The 15,022-nt window shown below is 45.7% G+C and overlaps 2 protein-coding genes and 1 long non-coding RNA gene across 7 annotated transcripts in view; 1 reads left to right on the top strand and 2 right to left on the bottom strand.

Annotated features, from left to right (window-relative positions):
* Positions 1-80: 80 nt before the first annotated feature.
* TMUB2 (transmembrane and ubiquitin like domain containing 2) lies at positions 81-6,235 on the bottom strand. 2 transcript variants are annotated; one of them, XM_083708572.1, is made up of 3 exons: positions 6,123-6,235; positions 3,346-3,998; positions 81-1,898 (listed from the first exon to the last, which is right to left on the bottom strand). In XM_083708572.1, exons 2-3 carry the CDS (start codon positions 3,891-3,893, stop codon positions 1,544-1,546), a joined length of 903 nt encoding a protein of 300 aa, XP_083564698.1. In that variant the 5' UTR covers positions 3,894-3,998; positions 6,123-6,235; the 3' UTR covers positions 81-1,543. The 2 variants fall into 2 exon arrangements, with proteins under 2 accessions (XP_083564698.1, XP_083564699.1); XM_083708573.1 differs by lacking the exon at positions 6,123-6,235 and adding an exon at positions 5,426-6,091 and having other exon boundaries at positions 3,346-3,994.
* A 2,833-nt stretch (positions 6,236-9,068) lies between these two features.
* ASB16 (ankyrin repeat and SOCS box containing 16) overlaps positions 9,069-15,022 on the bottom strand; it is a 12,530-nt gene continuing 6,576 nt past the window's right edge. The window contains exons 2-5 of one of the 4 annotated variants that reach the window (XM_083708558.1): positions 13,677-13,944; positions 12,071-12,563; positions 10,328-10,441; positions 9,069-9,658 (exon numbers count right to left, since the gene is read on the bottom strand). In XM_083708558.1, coding sequence (XP_083564684.1) covers positions 9,473-9,658; positions 10,328-10,441; positions 12,071-12,563; positions 13,677-13,944 — 1,061 coding nt within the window. In that variant the 3' untranslated portion in view covers positions 9,069-9,472. Of the gene's footprint in view, positions 9,659-10,327; positions 10,442-11,328; positions 11,446-11,879; positions 12,564-13,676; positions 13,945-15,022 lie in introns of those variants that run through there. The other 3 variants (XM_083708559.1, XM_083708560.1, XR_014557351.1) reach the window with 3 other exon arrangements.
* The window catches only part of LOC310829762, a 21,275-nt gene continuing 16,719 nt past the window's right edge, over positions 10,467-15,022 (top strand). The window contains exon 1 of the long non-coding RNA XR_014557358.1: positions 10,467-11,383. This is a non-coding gene — a long non-coding RNA (uncharacterized lncRNA). The remainder of the gene's footprint in view (positions 11,384-15,022) is intronic.

Below are 15,022 nucleotides of genomic sequence, written 5' to 3'. Positions count from 1 at the left end.
CCTGTTTTTATTTTCCTTCCTTATTTTCCTTCCTCTTAAAGCAGATTTGAACAAACTCCACAGAAGAAAACACGACGACATAAAATCTGCATGGATTTTTATAATACATTTCACACAGTGGATGTCAAGCGCAGGTTTAACTTAAAAGAATGATTTCTGACAACTTTTAATAAATGCCTTGATTTTAAAAGCTAGATCAGTGGTACAAATACTAGAGATTGATTTTGAGGAGGAGTGGGAAATTACTTGGCACTGATAATTACCATCGGAAATATCTGAAGTTGGTTATTCAGTTCCAACTTAGGTTAGCAACCATGAGGCCTGAAATTTAATTAACTCCCCCAACTCTCTCCACTTAAGAGACAAGTTGTGGGATTTAAAATACTTTAGCAAGCTCAAAGAGAAGTCGCTTACAACCTAGCAGAGAGGGGTGTAGTGATTACATTTACCAGTCCTGGTCTTTTATGTCTTCGATGTCAAATCATCACCTCTGACACAGAAGACAAGGGAAATTCAGCTTGCCTGTCTTCTATTTGAAGCCCTCTCAGCCAATGACCATGAATTCCAAGGAGATACATGTGGTTTCAATACTTGTAAGTCAACCTGGTTAACCCCCAAGTGCTGCCAATATTCTTCCTGTAGACAGTTAAGAGGCAAACCATGCAAGCGTCTTGGTTACTAATGGCATTCTGGATCATAATCCTTGCAGAGTGTGCACATGCAAATGGCCCTCTTTGGAGAGGGCTCTTCTTTTCTACAGCACAGGGGTAGTGTGAGCATCTCAATGGAGTCCGTACAGTAAGAAGTGGGCAGGTGTCTTCAGAACATAGTTCAAGGTGCATGTATCTTGGAAAGGTGGGAGGGGAGAAGGCAGGTGTCTCACTAGTTCACAGTGCATCACTGTGTAACTACCATGTAATTAGTGGCAATGAAATGGAGAGAAGCATGAGCCCAAAGATCATTCCATTCATGCTTTCCAAAGCAGCAGCAGCAGCAGCAGCAGCAGCAAACTAAACAGGCAAATGCTTAGGTGGAGAGCCCGTTTCCTCTATTGCGGGGCTCAGAAGTCTTAAGAGCACAAGGGACAGGAACTGTACTTCAGTACAAATGGGTTCTCTACGATAATCATCACCAAGTTCCAAGTCCTAGTAGCTGTGGAGGAGAATGTGGCAGCCAAATCTCTCTTCGAGGCCTAGAAGCCGAACGACAGCAAGGCAACGCTTCTGACAGTTGAAAGGATTCTATCCTGAGAATAAGGGGAGATCAGAGCAAACACCTGTGGCCCTGCTCTCTTCTATACTTGTCTCGTTCCCCTCTTCTAGCATCACTCTTCAAAGATACCCAAATGCTGTAGCGATAGAAAATGTAGAAATTAAGTACAATTTTTCAACTCAAAGGTTTTGTGGAGCTCTAACCTCCATCAGCGGAGAATTCTGGATAAGAGCTTTATATGTCCCTCACAGGGTATGAATGAGTGGAAGTACGAAACAGAGAGCACTCAAGATTTGGCAGCTAAGGCCACTCCCTCCTTCCCCATGGCTGCTCATCGTCCATACATCCCGAAAACAAGGAAACTAAAAAAGACAGTTGCCCCAACCAAGGAAATGGTGGCCGGGGCTGTGAATAACTGCCGGTAGTTGATACGGAAATACCAGATGACCGCCAGCATCACCACAAAAATGGGAATCATCAGGTTGCCCATGCTCAAAGTGATACCGCCAGCTTCCGATGGTGCAACCACTGGGTCAGGCATGGCGGAGGTAGCAGTCTGAGAAAGATGACAGTGGATTACGCAATTGTCCAGGATGTTGAGAGAGCGAAGAGTCCTTGCCTGGTCCTGGAGAAGCTGGCCCTGGTAGATAAACTTCATCTGATTCTCCCGGCCTGGGAAGTACTTGCTTTGGAGAGAAAAATAAGGAAATGAACATCTAGGCCAAAGAGAGAGAGAGAGGGAGGGAATGCTGATGGGACTGCTTTTAAATGGGTGTTCTGGCAGAGACTGAGGAGAGTTGTAGTACAAAATACCTGCAGGGCATGATGTTGTGGGGTAAGGACACCTTAAAATAATCAACAACATACCTCACTACCCTATAAATAAATGTGTTCACAAGTAGCAGTTCTCATAGGGGATGTGGAAGTTGGTGGGGTACATGAAACAAGGGGGGAAATTTCTGCATGCTGGATCCTAGTAGCCTGGCAGCACTTCCTGGAGTGCCCATGGCTCACATCACCCCAGGGGTATTCCAAGAAGTGCTGCTGGGCTGGTAGATGGTGCACAGAAGTCTTGCCCTGCTGTGAGTGCACTTGGAGGTCTCAAAGTTTTAAGAGGAATAAACCTACACCCCACCCACTTTGTAGGCTAATAAACTACACGCAGCTCTTGCTATTTACCTACCCACCCACCCACCTGCAAAGCTTTCTTTGAAGCTTTCCCACTCTTTGGAAATATTTTTTGTTCATCTCCCACCCCCACCCTCAAATGTGTAGTGCTGTTTTTTAAAGGTCAGGTGAATGATTCAGCTCAGCAGACTGCTGTACAACATGCTTCATGACACTCAAAATGAATAGGGTTCGTCTGCTAGCGCTGCTCACAGCTGCATATAATGCAATGGTTCCTTATAATCAGTATGCCAGAACCACCCTCCACTAGTCTCCTTTGGACAGAACTTCTTTATGTGCAAAACTAAAACTTATTTCACAATACTGAAGAAAGTATACAAAAAAAATCAGCCATAAGTATCCAAGAGAGCATTTACCTGCATGATCCTCTACATTATTCTTTCTCATTGTATTGTGTCATCCAGATTACAGTAGAACCATAGAACTGTAGAGATGGAAGGGACCCTAAGGGTCATCTAGTCCAACCCCCTGCAGTGCAGGAATCTGAAGTAAAGCATTCATGACAGATGGCCATATGATCTCTGTTTAAAACCCTGCCATGAAGGAGAATCCACAACCTCCCGAGGGAGTCCGTTCCACTGTCAGAGAGCTCTTACGTCAGAAAGCTATTCCTGATGTTTAGTTGGAATCTTCTTTCTTGTAACTTGTGCTAAAGGTTTTTTTAATGCACATTTTAATGATCAGTGACTAAAGATTTTGAGATGTTGCATCCTGTTTATCAAACCTTTTCTTATCAATGGTTTGAACACATGTATAGATGATGTACTTGTGCAAGTATTTCTTTTGGCTTTCAGTTGTTTAGTATTGTTGACAACATATGAGACAAATCATTTTAATTACTTGCTTTAACTGCAAAAAAAAACAGGTTGCACATTACTCACTGTTAATATGTGGACGCAACACTTTGGACTTGTGCATATCTTATTCATATTCAACACCACTCACCTCTTGAGGATGCCAATGGTGTCTTCTGGCTTCACAATGGCCACCTCCTCTGTGTCATTGAGGAATTTGAGGCGCACCTTGATAAATCCTGGGTTTGGTTCACTCTCCTCCATGATAGGCACAGCTTGTGGAACTCTCTGGTTCTCTTGGGAATCAGCAGCAATAGAAAAGGTCCTTTGGGACAGGCCCTGAATGTCCAACAGACGGTCTAAGGTAGCATCTGAGCTACTACTGCTGTCTCCTTGCTCAACTGCAGGACCTGCATCAGAAGCAGGACCCTCTTCTGCCTTCTCTTCAGCCCCTTCTGCAGCCCCTTGGGCCTCCGACTGTTCTGACACCGAGTTCCCCACGTAGCGTTCGATGGGGCTCAAGTGGATCACTGCTGAATCTCCAGTAGCCACAACCGTTCCCATAAGATGGCTGCCACCATCCGCCACATATGTGGAAAGCCAGGCCAGGACCAAGGCCATGATAAGGACCACGATGCCAGCCACAACAGTGACTTCATCCCCCACACCTTCAATGATGGTCACTTCAAGGGGCTCCATCTCTTAGCTTTAGAGAACGGGGGAGCAACAAGGATAGCAGTTCTGGCCTTGGCAGCAGAGGGAAATTCAGATGGCATCTGATTAGGATTTCAGTCCCATGTCTCACTGCAGTTTTTAATTAAGGAGAAAGAGAGACAGTGGTTTTTACCCCTGGTTTTACCTGCTGTTTTCAGTTTTCCTGTTTCTCTGAATGTTACATAAAATAGGCATCAAAGTCAGAGAGGCACAATTCATAGTTCTCAACCCAGTCCCGTGAGATTTAGCCCCTACCTCAGTCATGACCTCAAGGAGCCTTGGGCAAGTTGCTATCTCAGCCTCAGTTCTCCAGTGGTAAAATGGGAATGAAAGGGTGTTGCAAGGATAAACAAGACAATGTACAAAACACTTTACAATCTGTACAAATATGGATTGATGATATATACTTAGTGAGAAAGAGGATTTAGAAAACAGAGCAGTTAACATTGCATGCTGATGCACACTATCTTTCCAACAAATCATCAGATTTCTAGAGACCTATGTTTCTTTGTATTCCAACAAATCTTTTTTTAATTTACCAGCTTGGTACATGTTATCAGGAGTAAGATATCAAGCAGCCAAAATTTATATGACTTAAGGACATACTTATAGGGACTAGGTTTATTTGTTTCTTACTTACCAAGCGGGATTTAGATCTAAGATTTGTAATAAAAGCCAAAACTTGTAGGCTGAAGCCTTCGTTATCCCACTAGATTGTAACCTAAGACCTTCACATCCTCTTACATGCTAGCCTCCCTGTCCAATATTAAAAAATAAATCTGCCTCCAGTTTGAGAGAAGTTTCCATTTGCAGAACCAGTTTGTGACGCAAAACTATGTCTTCATGGAAGCGCCTGGGGAAGATTAGTTCACAGAAGTACATTACTTTGCTCTGTGCTGGTTGTACTGGTTTTCAATAGATTTTCAGCCCAATTCAAGGCAGTACTTTTGATCTAGAACGTCTTAAAATGTCAATACGGTGAAGAAAGCAGATTACTTGGGGAAAAGAGACAGCTATGACTGAGTATGCTTTCTTCAGTCTCAGCTTTGCTATTGACCTTATAATAGCAACCCAGTGTACAGAAACTAAGCAAGTGAAGCAATTCCCACTACTTATCTCCATGCCAGAAAAATATCTTTAATTTCCTCTTGTCCAGTTGACGTTAAAAGGGGCGGGGGGTGGGGAGCGGCAGAGATATACTCCCCTCTATCTCATTAGGATTTTTAAGATTGACCCAGACCACCCCCTTATCCAATGATGGAAAAAATACATGTGACAGGCAAGAATTAGCTTCCTGCCATTGGCTTTGATGGCCTGCTGGGGAAGTAGCCACTCCATTGATAAGGGAGGGAGCAAGGAACCAACAACTTGGCATGACATAAGCACTTAATGACATATGCACTCCATGTGGTCCTCTTATTTGCACGATATAGCACAGGTGATTTCCATGTTCTCCTTGGCCCCCAAGGAAGTGTATGCTAGCTGAGAGCTTTCCTGTTTTGCCCAAGTGCCTCAACCTGCCTTTTGCTGGGTTCCTGCTTCTCCCTTCTACGAAGCCTTCAAGGAGCCTGTCCTCAACTCCTGTCTTTTAGCCTTGCTCTGATGTTCCCCATCACCTTTGATCCGGTCCCAAGTTTCAGCAAGATCCGTCTCCCGGGTATTAACTTCTATGGACATTGCCCCTGCCCGATGCCCCCCCCCCCGCAAGGTTTCCTTCTCCATTCCGTTCTCCCTCTTAGGCTTCTCCATGAGCTTTGCTTCCCAAAGTTAAAAACAAAACAAACAGCCCACTAGGCGGGGGGGGGCGGTTTGCTTGGGGGAAGGGACGTGGAGCCTCGCCAGTGCAAAGGGAAGCAGCTTCAGGGCCGCGCGAGGTGACAGAAAGGAGGCAGGGCGAGGAGGAAGCGGGGCCAAAAAGCAGCGTGCAAACGGAAAGAAAAGGTGTCGGGGCAGAGGAGACGCTGCCCAAAAAAGGGGCGGAAAGTTCCGACATTTCCGCGGGCAGGAAAGCGAAGGCAAGGGTGGAGAGGCGCCGAGGGGAAGGAGGTCCGGCCGAAAGGGCAGCAGCAGCAGAGCGGGGAGCGGGCAGCGCTCGCAACCAGGAGGCGCCGAGGGACTTCCCGGGGGGGGGGGGGAGAAGCGGAAGGGCCCGCTTCACAGGGGTCTCGGCCCCGGAGCTTCAAGCGGGGGGCCCGCCGGGAAGCTGTCACTCACCTGCCCGAGAGCCCTTTCTTCCCCAGAGGAAACGGTTACGTCACTAACGCCCGCTGCCTACGTCACTTCGAGGCGCGCGAGGTTGCCAGGATGGAAGGCCGCGGTTGCCATAGCAGCGGCTGTGGAAGGGAATGGGTGACGTATATATTTCGCGTCCAAGGCGTATTGCGTACATTTAGCATTTTATATACATTACTATCCAGCTATAAAATGTTGTTTTTGGCCAAAAGCGCGAGAGGGGGTGCCTTTCGTTTTCCAGTGAACACAACAGACAGAACTATATAAATTGATATATATGCGCATGTCCGAGTATTTTTATCGTGCCCATCCCCACAACTTTCCACCCAAGGGGGGAAATCGGAGAAATCGGGGTTTTTAACTGCAATATTAAGAGATCGCACTGCAAGGCTGTTTCAGGTCACTCTTTGCTGGGCGCAGTCCACCAGCTTCCCTGCCCAGCCTCCACGCGTAAGAGGATAATAAAGGTAAAGGTAAAGGTACCCCTGCCCGTACGGGCCAGTCTTGACAGACTCTGGGGTTGTGCGCCCATCTCACTTAAGAGGCCAGGGGCCAGCGCTGTCCGGAGACACTTCCGGGTCACGTGGCCAGCGTGACATCGCTGCTCTGGCGAGCCAGAGCCGCACACGGAAACGCCGTTTACCTTCCCGCTGGTAAGCGGTCCCTATTTATCTACTTGCACCCGGAGGTGCTTTCGAACTGCTAGGTTGGCAGGCGCTGGGACCGAGCAGCGGGAGCGCACCCCGCCGCAGGGATTCGAACCGCCGACCTTTCAATCGGCAAGTCCTAGGCGCTGAGGCTTTAACCCACAGCGCCACCTGCGTCCAAGAGGATAATAGAGGAACTTTATTAGTAGGGGGAGGTTTCCGGAACGTTTTAAAATTTGTGCCCCCCCCCGCAACACAAAAGCAGCTGTTAGGGCCCATTAGACACTTGTAACACTGTCCGCTTCTAACACACCCTGGTCCTATTCCACATAAAAACCCACAAATCGTGAAAGAAAAGTTTCTGTATTAACTCTGAAGTTATGTTTCCAACATTTCTGAAATTACACAATGAGGTTATGCTCTTCTGACAAAAGCAAGAAATAAGGTATATTTACAGTAATTATTTCTAAACTTACAGTAATTATTACAGTAATTATTACAGTAATTAATTACAGTAATTAATTACTGTAAACTTACAGTAATTATTTCTAAATCTCTATATATACATATATATGTAAGCATATGCAAATTCTCCTTTTGATGGTAGTTCCGAAGGGGATCCAATCATCTTCTTGCTGCTGCGTTAATGTCCACAAATCTGTCCAAATAATGTTCATAATTCTATCCAGTCCTATTTTGCTGTTTCCCACGTCTCATCTTGTTATTTTCATATATTTTTCCTTTCTCTTTGTGACCTCTTCTAATAATCTCCATAAGCAGGTAAAAACCAATTGTAGTCCTGTGTGAATTTTTCCGTTCGTCCAAGAACCATATCGAGATGGTTTCCATATATCATCGCTTTCATAAATAAAAGTGCTCTTTCCATTATTAATCTTCACAAATCTGTCGCCTTCTTTAGTCCTCTGAGGAGGTTCGCCCGCAGTATGAAAACAAGTCCATTCCTCCTCCCGAGTCGTAAATCTTTCAACAGAACTTGCCAAAATGGCGACACTATTTTTTACTGTGTCATCCCAAAAGCTCTTGCACTTTCCTCGATCTCCTTAAAACATGCTTTTGGTTAGAGTTCATTTTCACACAGTCTTAAATCATCCATCTTAGGTCATTTAAGCGACGTTTCTGACTTGTGGGGGGGGGGATTATTGGTTAATCACATAGAAGAAAGAGAAAAAAGTCCCCCCCCCCAGCCAGTCCTGCTGCCGACATACCGTGCCTTGATGTGTCTTCTTATGATATATTCCTGTTGATCCAACTCGCCGCTCTTCTTTCACAGAGGTCCCTTCAATTAGCAGTCTTTACTCCCCATTCTTCACTTGAAATATGTGCATTTGCTTCTTCGTAATTGTTTATTATCAAGTTGCTGCAGCTAGTGGCACGATCAGAGACAGCGTCCAGGAGAGCCAAAATCCACACAAGGGCTTTCTGCCTAGTGCCCCCACCCCCTTGAGTTTGGGGGTGGTATATGGGCACAGCAGGCAAGGGCAGTGCCCCCCATTCCCTTGGGGGGGGGGCAAGGGAGGCTGCATACTCCCATAACAGCCTCATAATTACCTCGTGTGGATCGGAGATATGTTATTGTCGGCCATCTTCCAATGCGCCCCTAGTGGCCCCCTGCCTTCTGGAGAGCCAGTGTGGTGTAGTGGTTAAGAGCAGTGGACTCGTAATCTGGTGAACCGGGTTCGATTCCCTGCTCCTCCACATGCAGCTGCTGGGTGACCTTGGGCTAGTCACACTTCTTTGAAGTCTGTCAGCCCCACTCACCTCACAGAGTGTTTGTTGTGGGGGAGGAAGGGAAAGGAGAATGTGAGCCGCTTTGAGACTCCTTAGGGTAGTGATAAAGTGGGATATCAAATCCAAACTCTTCTTCTTCTTCTTCTTCTTCTTCTTCTTCTTCTTCTTCTTCTTCTTCTTCTTCTTTTCCAGCAGGGTATTATGTGGCACTGTCTTTTGAAATGGGCTCTTCTCTTATTTTTATTCTGTTTTTGATTGCATTGTCATTCAGTATTTCCCCCCCGTATTTTTTATTGTTTAAAAATTTGCTGTGATAGCTGCCTTTAATATATTTTAATACAAAATAGTTGATTAAAAGAGGCAGGTTATATAAATAGATAGGCAGGTTAATAACGATGATGTCTACGACATGGTGTTGCGGGCAGGAGCTGGAACATTGCAGCAAGAGATTTTGTTACACTGCTAGGTTCAAAGGGCATCTTTGACTAACATTTTGATAAGAGAAAACAGATAAAAGCAGACACAAGCTAAATAAAGGAAATAATCAGTTTAATACTAATCAGTATTAGTGCAGTCAAAGATTATATGATGAAGGGGCCTAACAGTACATTGTGGGGCATTTGTCAGTCATTTTCAGACCTAAACATAAATATAAATGTATTAAAATATAATTTAAATAATTTAGATTTAAAGTGTCAGGTGCCCAAGTGCTCATGCAGGCCCCAGGTTCTAGAGTGATCCTTGACCACTTCAAGATGAGAGAGCAGATGGCTGCTGATTATACCATTCCCAGACAATTTTACATTTCACCACAACCTTATTAATCGTGCTTAATGAGCAGCCTCTTAAATTTGGAGAAATGGCCACTTGGAAAAATAATATGTCATTCTGAATTTTTGACTTCTATCTTCTTGAGGCCAGTGTGTACATTCCTCATCACTGGAGATAGCCCTCCAGTGGGAGATGCAGGTAGTCTTGCAGAGAAGAGGGCAGTTTCAACTGAGCAATGCCCTGATGGCATTGCGGCCCCAGCTGCTTCCGCACAGCACAACGAGCCAGATGTTGCAGAGGGCGGGGCTGATTCACCAGGTAGATGGCTGAATCGTAGAACACCTGATGCTCCTGTCAAAATGCAAAGAAAAGTAAAATGAGGCATTGAACGCACACACACACCACAGCACCAGGCTGGTCCATGCAGGTGAATTGGGTACTCCCCCACCAACTGCAGTCTGCCCTCAGGCACTTCCCACCAGCCTGCCTTTTTGCTTACAACCAGCCTAGGGAAGTGGTCCTGGCAGTCAACTCCCTCCTCCTTAGTCTTGGTGTTGTCACTATAGAAATCAGCAGCGAGGAGGGAAGGCGCAAACCTAGAATTAGTTGGCTCTGCCTGTTATTAGCCCTGGGTCCACTCTGTGTTGGCCTCTCTGCCTTCTGAGTCTTAAGACACATCAGCCTCCACTGACCACCACAAACATAATCCTCTCATTCTTCTCCCTGAGCCTTGGCTGAGGCCAATAGGAACTGCAATAACTGGAGGGCCGCAGGTTCCCTGTCTGTAGTAGCAGAAGCAACCAGGCAGGCATGCCATACAAAGTCATATTATCCTATAGGGCATACAGGGTGAGCTCCTGTTGCTCTGTCCCAGCTCCTGCCTACCTAGCAGTTCGAAGGCACGCCAGTGCAAGTAGATAAATAGATTTTGCAGGACAAAACAGCAAGCCTTGTGATTGCATAAGTGTGTGTATATGTGTTTGTTTTTGTGTTGCATTACATTCGATTGGAGGAATTTACCTGCCACACTTCAAGAGGCACAGAATCCACCCAAGAATCACAGGGTGGGATCCGGTCATAGGAATTTAGAACAACTTCCATAGCCTGAGGTGACAAGGCACAAAATTTTAGCATCTGAAGGCAAAATTACCAAGGAGAGAGAGAGAGAGAGAGAGAGAGAGAGAGAGAGAGAGAACACGTGTGAGCATACTGGAAAGAAAAGAAGATTCAGTTATTTATTTAGAAATATATATATAAACTGCTTAATGGAAAAACTTGCTTTAAGCAAGGTACATAAAATAATATAATTATCAATCCCGCACAGATAAAATCAGAGCAATCTCCTATGCTACATCCCTTGGAAGTCTTCAGCCAGAACTCCTGTATTATCACAGTGCCTAAAAATAAATTTAATTCAGTATTAAGAAAGAAAAAGGAAAGAAAACAGAAAGATTCCAGTTAGGACTTCTGAGTATTTCCAGGGAATTTTCCTTGGCAAAGGAAGGCAGAAGAGAGATACATTCTAGCTCTTATAAACTTGAAAGGATGAAATCCAAAAGACCAAGAGGGTGCATATATCAGAGACCAAGATTTCAAGGGCTCAGTAAAATAATTAAGCACAGTATATGTAATCCTGGGTATCTTGTAGTACACATTTTAAAAAGAAATGTTTAGAATACATATGGCTGTGGGAAACTGTTTAGGAACATGCTGGCAAAACCTGGTGGAAATTTCAGGAAAAAAGACAAGTGGGGGTTGCAGAGCATGACTTCCAATAACCAGGAAGTGGGACATCAGACTCCTGCACAACCCCTGGTTCCACTCGTACTCCCAGGGACCCCTTCTTCCATCTCCAGGCCCCACCAAACCTTGATTCTCTCATATCATTCCTTTCCTTCTATTTACAGACATGACTTACGGAGCTGTGGCCCAGAACATCTGGAGGGCACCAGGTTGGCCAAGGCTGCCACAGACAAATGTTCTCCTCCCCACTGCCTAAGGACTAACCCAAACCATGTTGCTGCCTAACCAAGGACTAAATGACTTCTGCCCACTTTGTTTTCCACATGCTGAATGGTAGGTTAAATTTACTACTGTGCTGACAATAGGAGAGAGTGTCCTCCATCATACTTACGTACCTACAGGACCGCCTTTCCTGGTATGTCCCACAGAGGAACTTACGGTCTTCTAACAAAAACATCTTGAAGGTCCCAGGCCACAGAGAAGTTAGGGTGGCCTCAACTAGAGCCAGGGCTTTTTCGGCTGTGGCTCTGATCTGGTGGAACGCTCTGTCACAAGAGACTAGGGCCCTGTGGGACTTGACATCTTTCCTCAGGGCCTGCAAGACAGAGCTGTTCCACCAGGCCTTTGGTCAGGGCGCAGCCTGACTCCCTCCTTTGGCAATCTTCACAGAACTCTAGCCCAATGGTTGCCATCAATTTGATTTGAATTAATTTTATAATGAAATGATTTTAGAATGTTGTATTTTATTTTATTATTATTTATTTTATTGTTGTTAGCCGCCCCGAGCCCGGCTTCGGCTGGGGAGGGCGGGATAGAAATACAAAAATACAACAAGGTAGCTTAAGGGGCGCAGGGCAGACCACACCCTACAAACAACTCTGCCCTCCAGCACCTCTTTGCTACCCCAAAGCTGCCTAATGGTGTGGCCAGCCCTGCCTTCTCCTCCTATTGGGTTGAATGTACAAAAAGGTTCCCCAATACCAAGGTCAGCCAGCAGTTTATAGAGGTGGCACCCCTTACCTTGGGATTGATAGAAGCAGCACCATGGTCGAGCAAGGTGGCTATAAGCCTCTCAGGTTGCCCCTCCAGGTAATCTTCCACTGCTTGCAGGGCACAATCCACAGGTGTGTAGCCGGCGCAGTTTCTAACGTTGACCTGTGCCCCGTGCTGCAGCAGAAGCTCCACAATGCGGATGTGGCAGTTGCTGCAGGCATTGTGCAGGGGCGTATGGTTCTTCCGGCCAGCTATCCGGACGTCGGCCCCACCTTCCAGCAGCCGCTTCACCACCCGGTAGTAGCGGCCAGCCTCCTCAGGCCTGTCTGCACTGGCGCAGGCCGCGTTGAGGGCTGTCTCTCCCTCTCGGTTCCTGTGGGCAACCTTTGCTCCAAAGCAGAGGTAGAGCTTCGCGTGGTCGTCCAGGCCGTGTTTTGCAGCCACGTGCAATGGGGAAGCGCGGTGGTCTCTTGTATTCTGGTTCACCAGAGCTCCATACTCCAGGAGCAGCTGGGCACATCTGGAAAGCACAAGGAGTAGCTGTGGGGGATTTGGCAACCATCAGACGATCCAACCCATGGGTGGGTGCAGGAATTTTGCACAATATTTATCTGGGGAAGCAGCAGTGAACACAGTGTTCTGCTACTCTGTTTTTGTTTTTTTGTTTTAAAAGAATCAGGCCCCATATAGGACATGACCCTGCAGCTGGAAGTGAAGGGGCTAGAGAGACCCTTTTGGCCTAAGTGTGTCCATAACAATGGCTTCTCCCCCCCCCCCCCAGTTAGATATGCTTGCAAACGGTATGGCCTACTTAGCATGACCCATTTAGCTGTCCACAAGGTGCTTTTAGAAGCAAAAGTCAAGTTGTCCACTTGCAACAGACCTTGTGGTTGAAAATTTCCTGGTAGTGTCAATAATGTCTGGGAGAGTGACAAGACTCTGGGAATCGAACTCCAAGACCACAGGAAGACTGAATGCAAGGTATTCTGTTGAAGCACATGATCACGCGTCCTTCACGTGTAACAATGTACCGGGACTGTATAAATATGTGTTGTGCACTCTTCAGAGTTGTGGAGAGTTGGGTATTAACCTAATCTGTGCCTTCTGCCATGGCTTTCCACTCTGGTGTGTTCATTGGCTACATTCACCCCGGCTCAACTGGACACTTTTCATTCACAGAAGAATCCAGCTTTCTCAGGAAGCGCAGCTGGAGAAGGGTGCCAGTGATTGGGGTTCCACTGCCCTGCAAAGATGCTCTCCACCCCCATGACTAGCAGGACCAGAAAACAGTAGGGAACAGAGTAAACAAAAGCAATTATGCGTAACAAGATTAAACTTGGTGGTTCTTGCTTCAGAATCTGAATTGTCCACGGATTGTAATATTTAACACCATGCTTTGCATAATGTATTGAGGTAGTACAATCTACATTTAATTTAGCATGGGAGAAAGACACTTTTGCAATTGAATTAAGGAGCCCCCTGCCAAGTCCACCAGGAAGGCTAATTGTTAGTTTAATAGAGGCTAATCGTTAGTCCTATTTGGCTAATTACTTTGCCGCTATTCTGCTGTCGCCTTATTGCTGCAACACTTCAATCCACAAACATACACCCCTTCCCAATTTCCCAGACATACGGCAAAGACTCCTGAGTGGTGCAGAGATGCAGAGGGGCCAGTCCGTCCTCCGAAAGAAGGTTGGGGTTTGCGCTGTAGCTCAGGAGCAGGCGGGTGCACTCTGCGCGGTGGTTGGCACAGCTTTCGTGAATGGCGGCTTTCCCACCAATGACAGCATCAACCTCGGCCCCTTGTAGAAGCAGGTGCTTCACGCAGTCCTGGTAGCCTCTGGCCGCTGTGATGCACAATGGAGAAGTGTGCTTCTTCTGGGGGGTCAGCACCCACAGCCCTGCAGAAGACGATTATTGGGCAGGAGGATTAGAAACTGAGAAGCGGCAGGTTAACACCGCCATTTAAATGGATTTGCAATAGGTTCAGGGTAAACAAACAGAAAATCCTTCCCACAGCGCATAATTAGGCTGCCACAAAATCTGACGATATGACTATCAGCCATGATAGCCAATGAGCGAAACAAATACCTTAATAAATATTTAGAAGCACAGAATTCCACGATTCTCTGGTGATGGGAGCAAACAGCACAGTACGACTTTCTCCATCGTTCTCTGCTGGGGAGCTTTCCCAAAGCAATAGCCTCATGGTAGACCAGCTCTTGAATTTAAGCATTAGCCTGGGTAACTGTTAGTGATCAGAAATTCCATGCAAGCGAGTGAGGATGAAATAAAACTGCTGTTTGCCCTGAAACTACTTAAATCTGGGCAATGTGTTGCAGGTTGTGGATTAACGTGGGCCTCTGAGGAAGTCTGAGGAAGTTCAAGGCTATTGCTCTTAAAAGTGTCGCAACTTGTTGACGGCAGAGAGAAAATAGCAAACATTTTCTGCCAAAGTTGCTACTGGTTCCATGTCAAAATACCTATGTTGCAATAAAAGCAATGTGACAGAAGGCTCTGTTTACAAAGAATACCACTTTTCTTTTTTTTCTTTTTTTAAATAAAATTTTTATTAGGGTTTTTTACAGAATAGAGTACAAAGACAATAGACAACCTTACTTTTATCTCAACAGAGTTTCATAACTTCTTTGGACTTCCTCACATCTCCCACTGCCATTTTCATCATCATAAATTTTTTCCATGCAATTTATCATCTAGTTTGCAAATTTTATAACCGCTTATTTAAATATAGTCCTCTGAAAGTTTGTTTCTCTTAGTCTCGCTTTACATCCCATTCCAATCCGATTTTGTGGTGGCCAATTATTTATGATCAAACATCCTACTTAACTTTCCACCAAATCACAATATTTTTGTAAATAAGTCTTAAATTTCCTCCAATCTTCTTCAACCCTCTCTTCTCCCAGGTCTCGAATTCTGCCAGTCATCTCTGCCATTTGCATATAGTCCATCAGCTGCATC

This window comes from Podarcis gaigeae (genome assembly GCF_964106915.1).
Source record: "Podarcis gaigeae genome assembly, chromosome: 13".
Taxonomy (NCBI): Eukaryota; Metazoa; Chordata; class Lepidosauria; order Squamata; family Lacertidae; genus Podarcis; species Podarcis gaigeae.
Note: the sequence above shows the minus strand (reverse complement) of the source record. Positions and strands in the feature narration are given on the sequence as shown.

Coding starts and splice junctions, on each gene's coding strand:
- TMUB2 (XM_083708572.1), bottom strand. CDS start 3,893: ATGGAGCCCCTTGAAGTGACCATCATTGAAGGTGTGGGGGATGAAGTC. Junction 1,899..3,345: donor ACCATTGGCATCCTCAAGAG/GTGAGTGGTGTT, acceptor TTCTCTCCAAAG/CAAGTACTTCCCAGGCCGGG.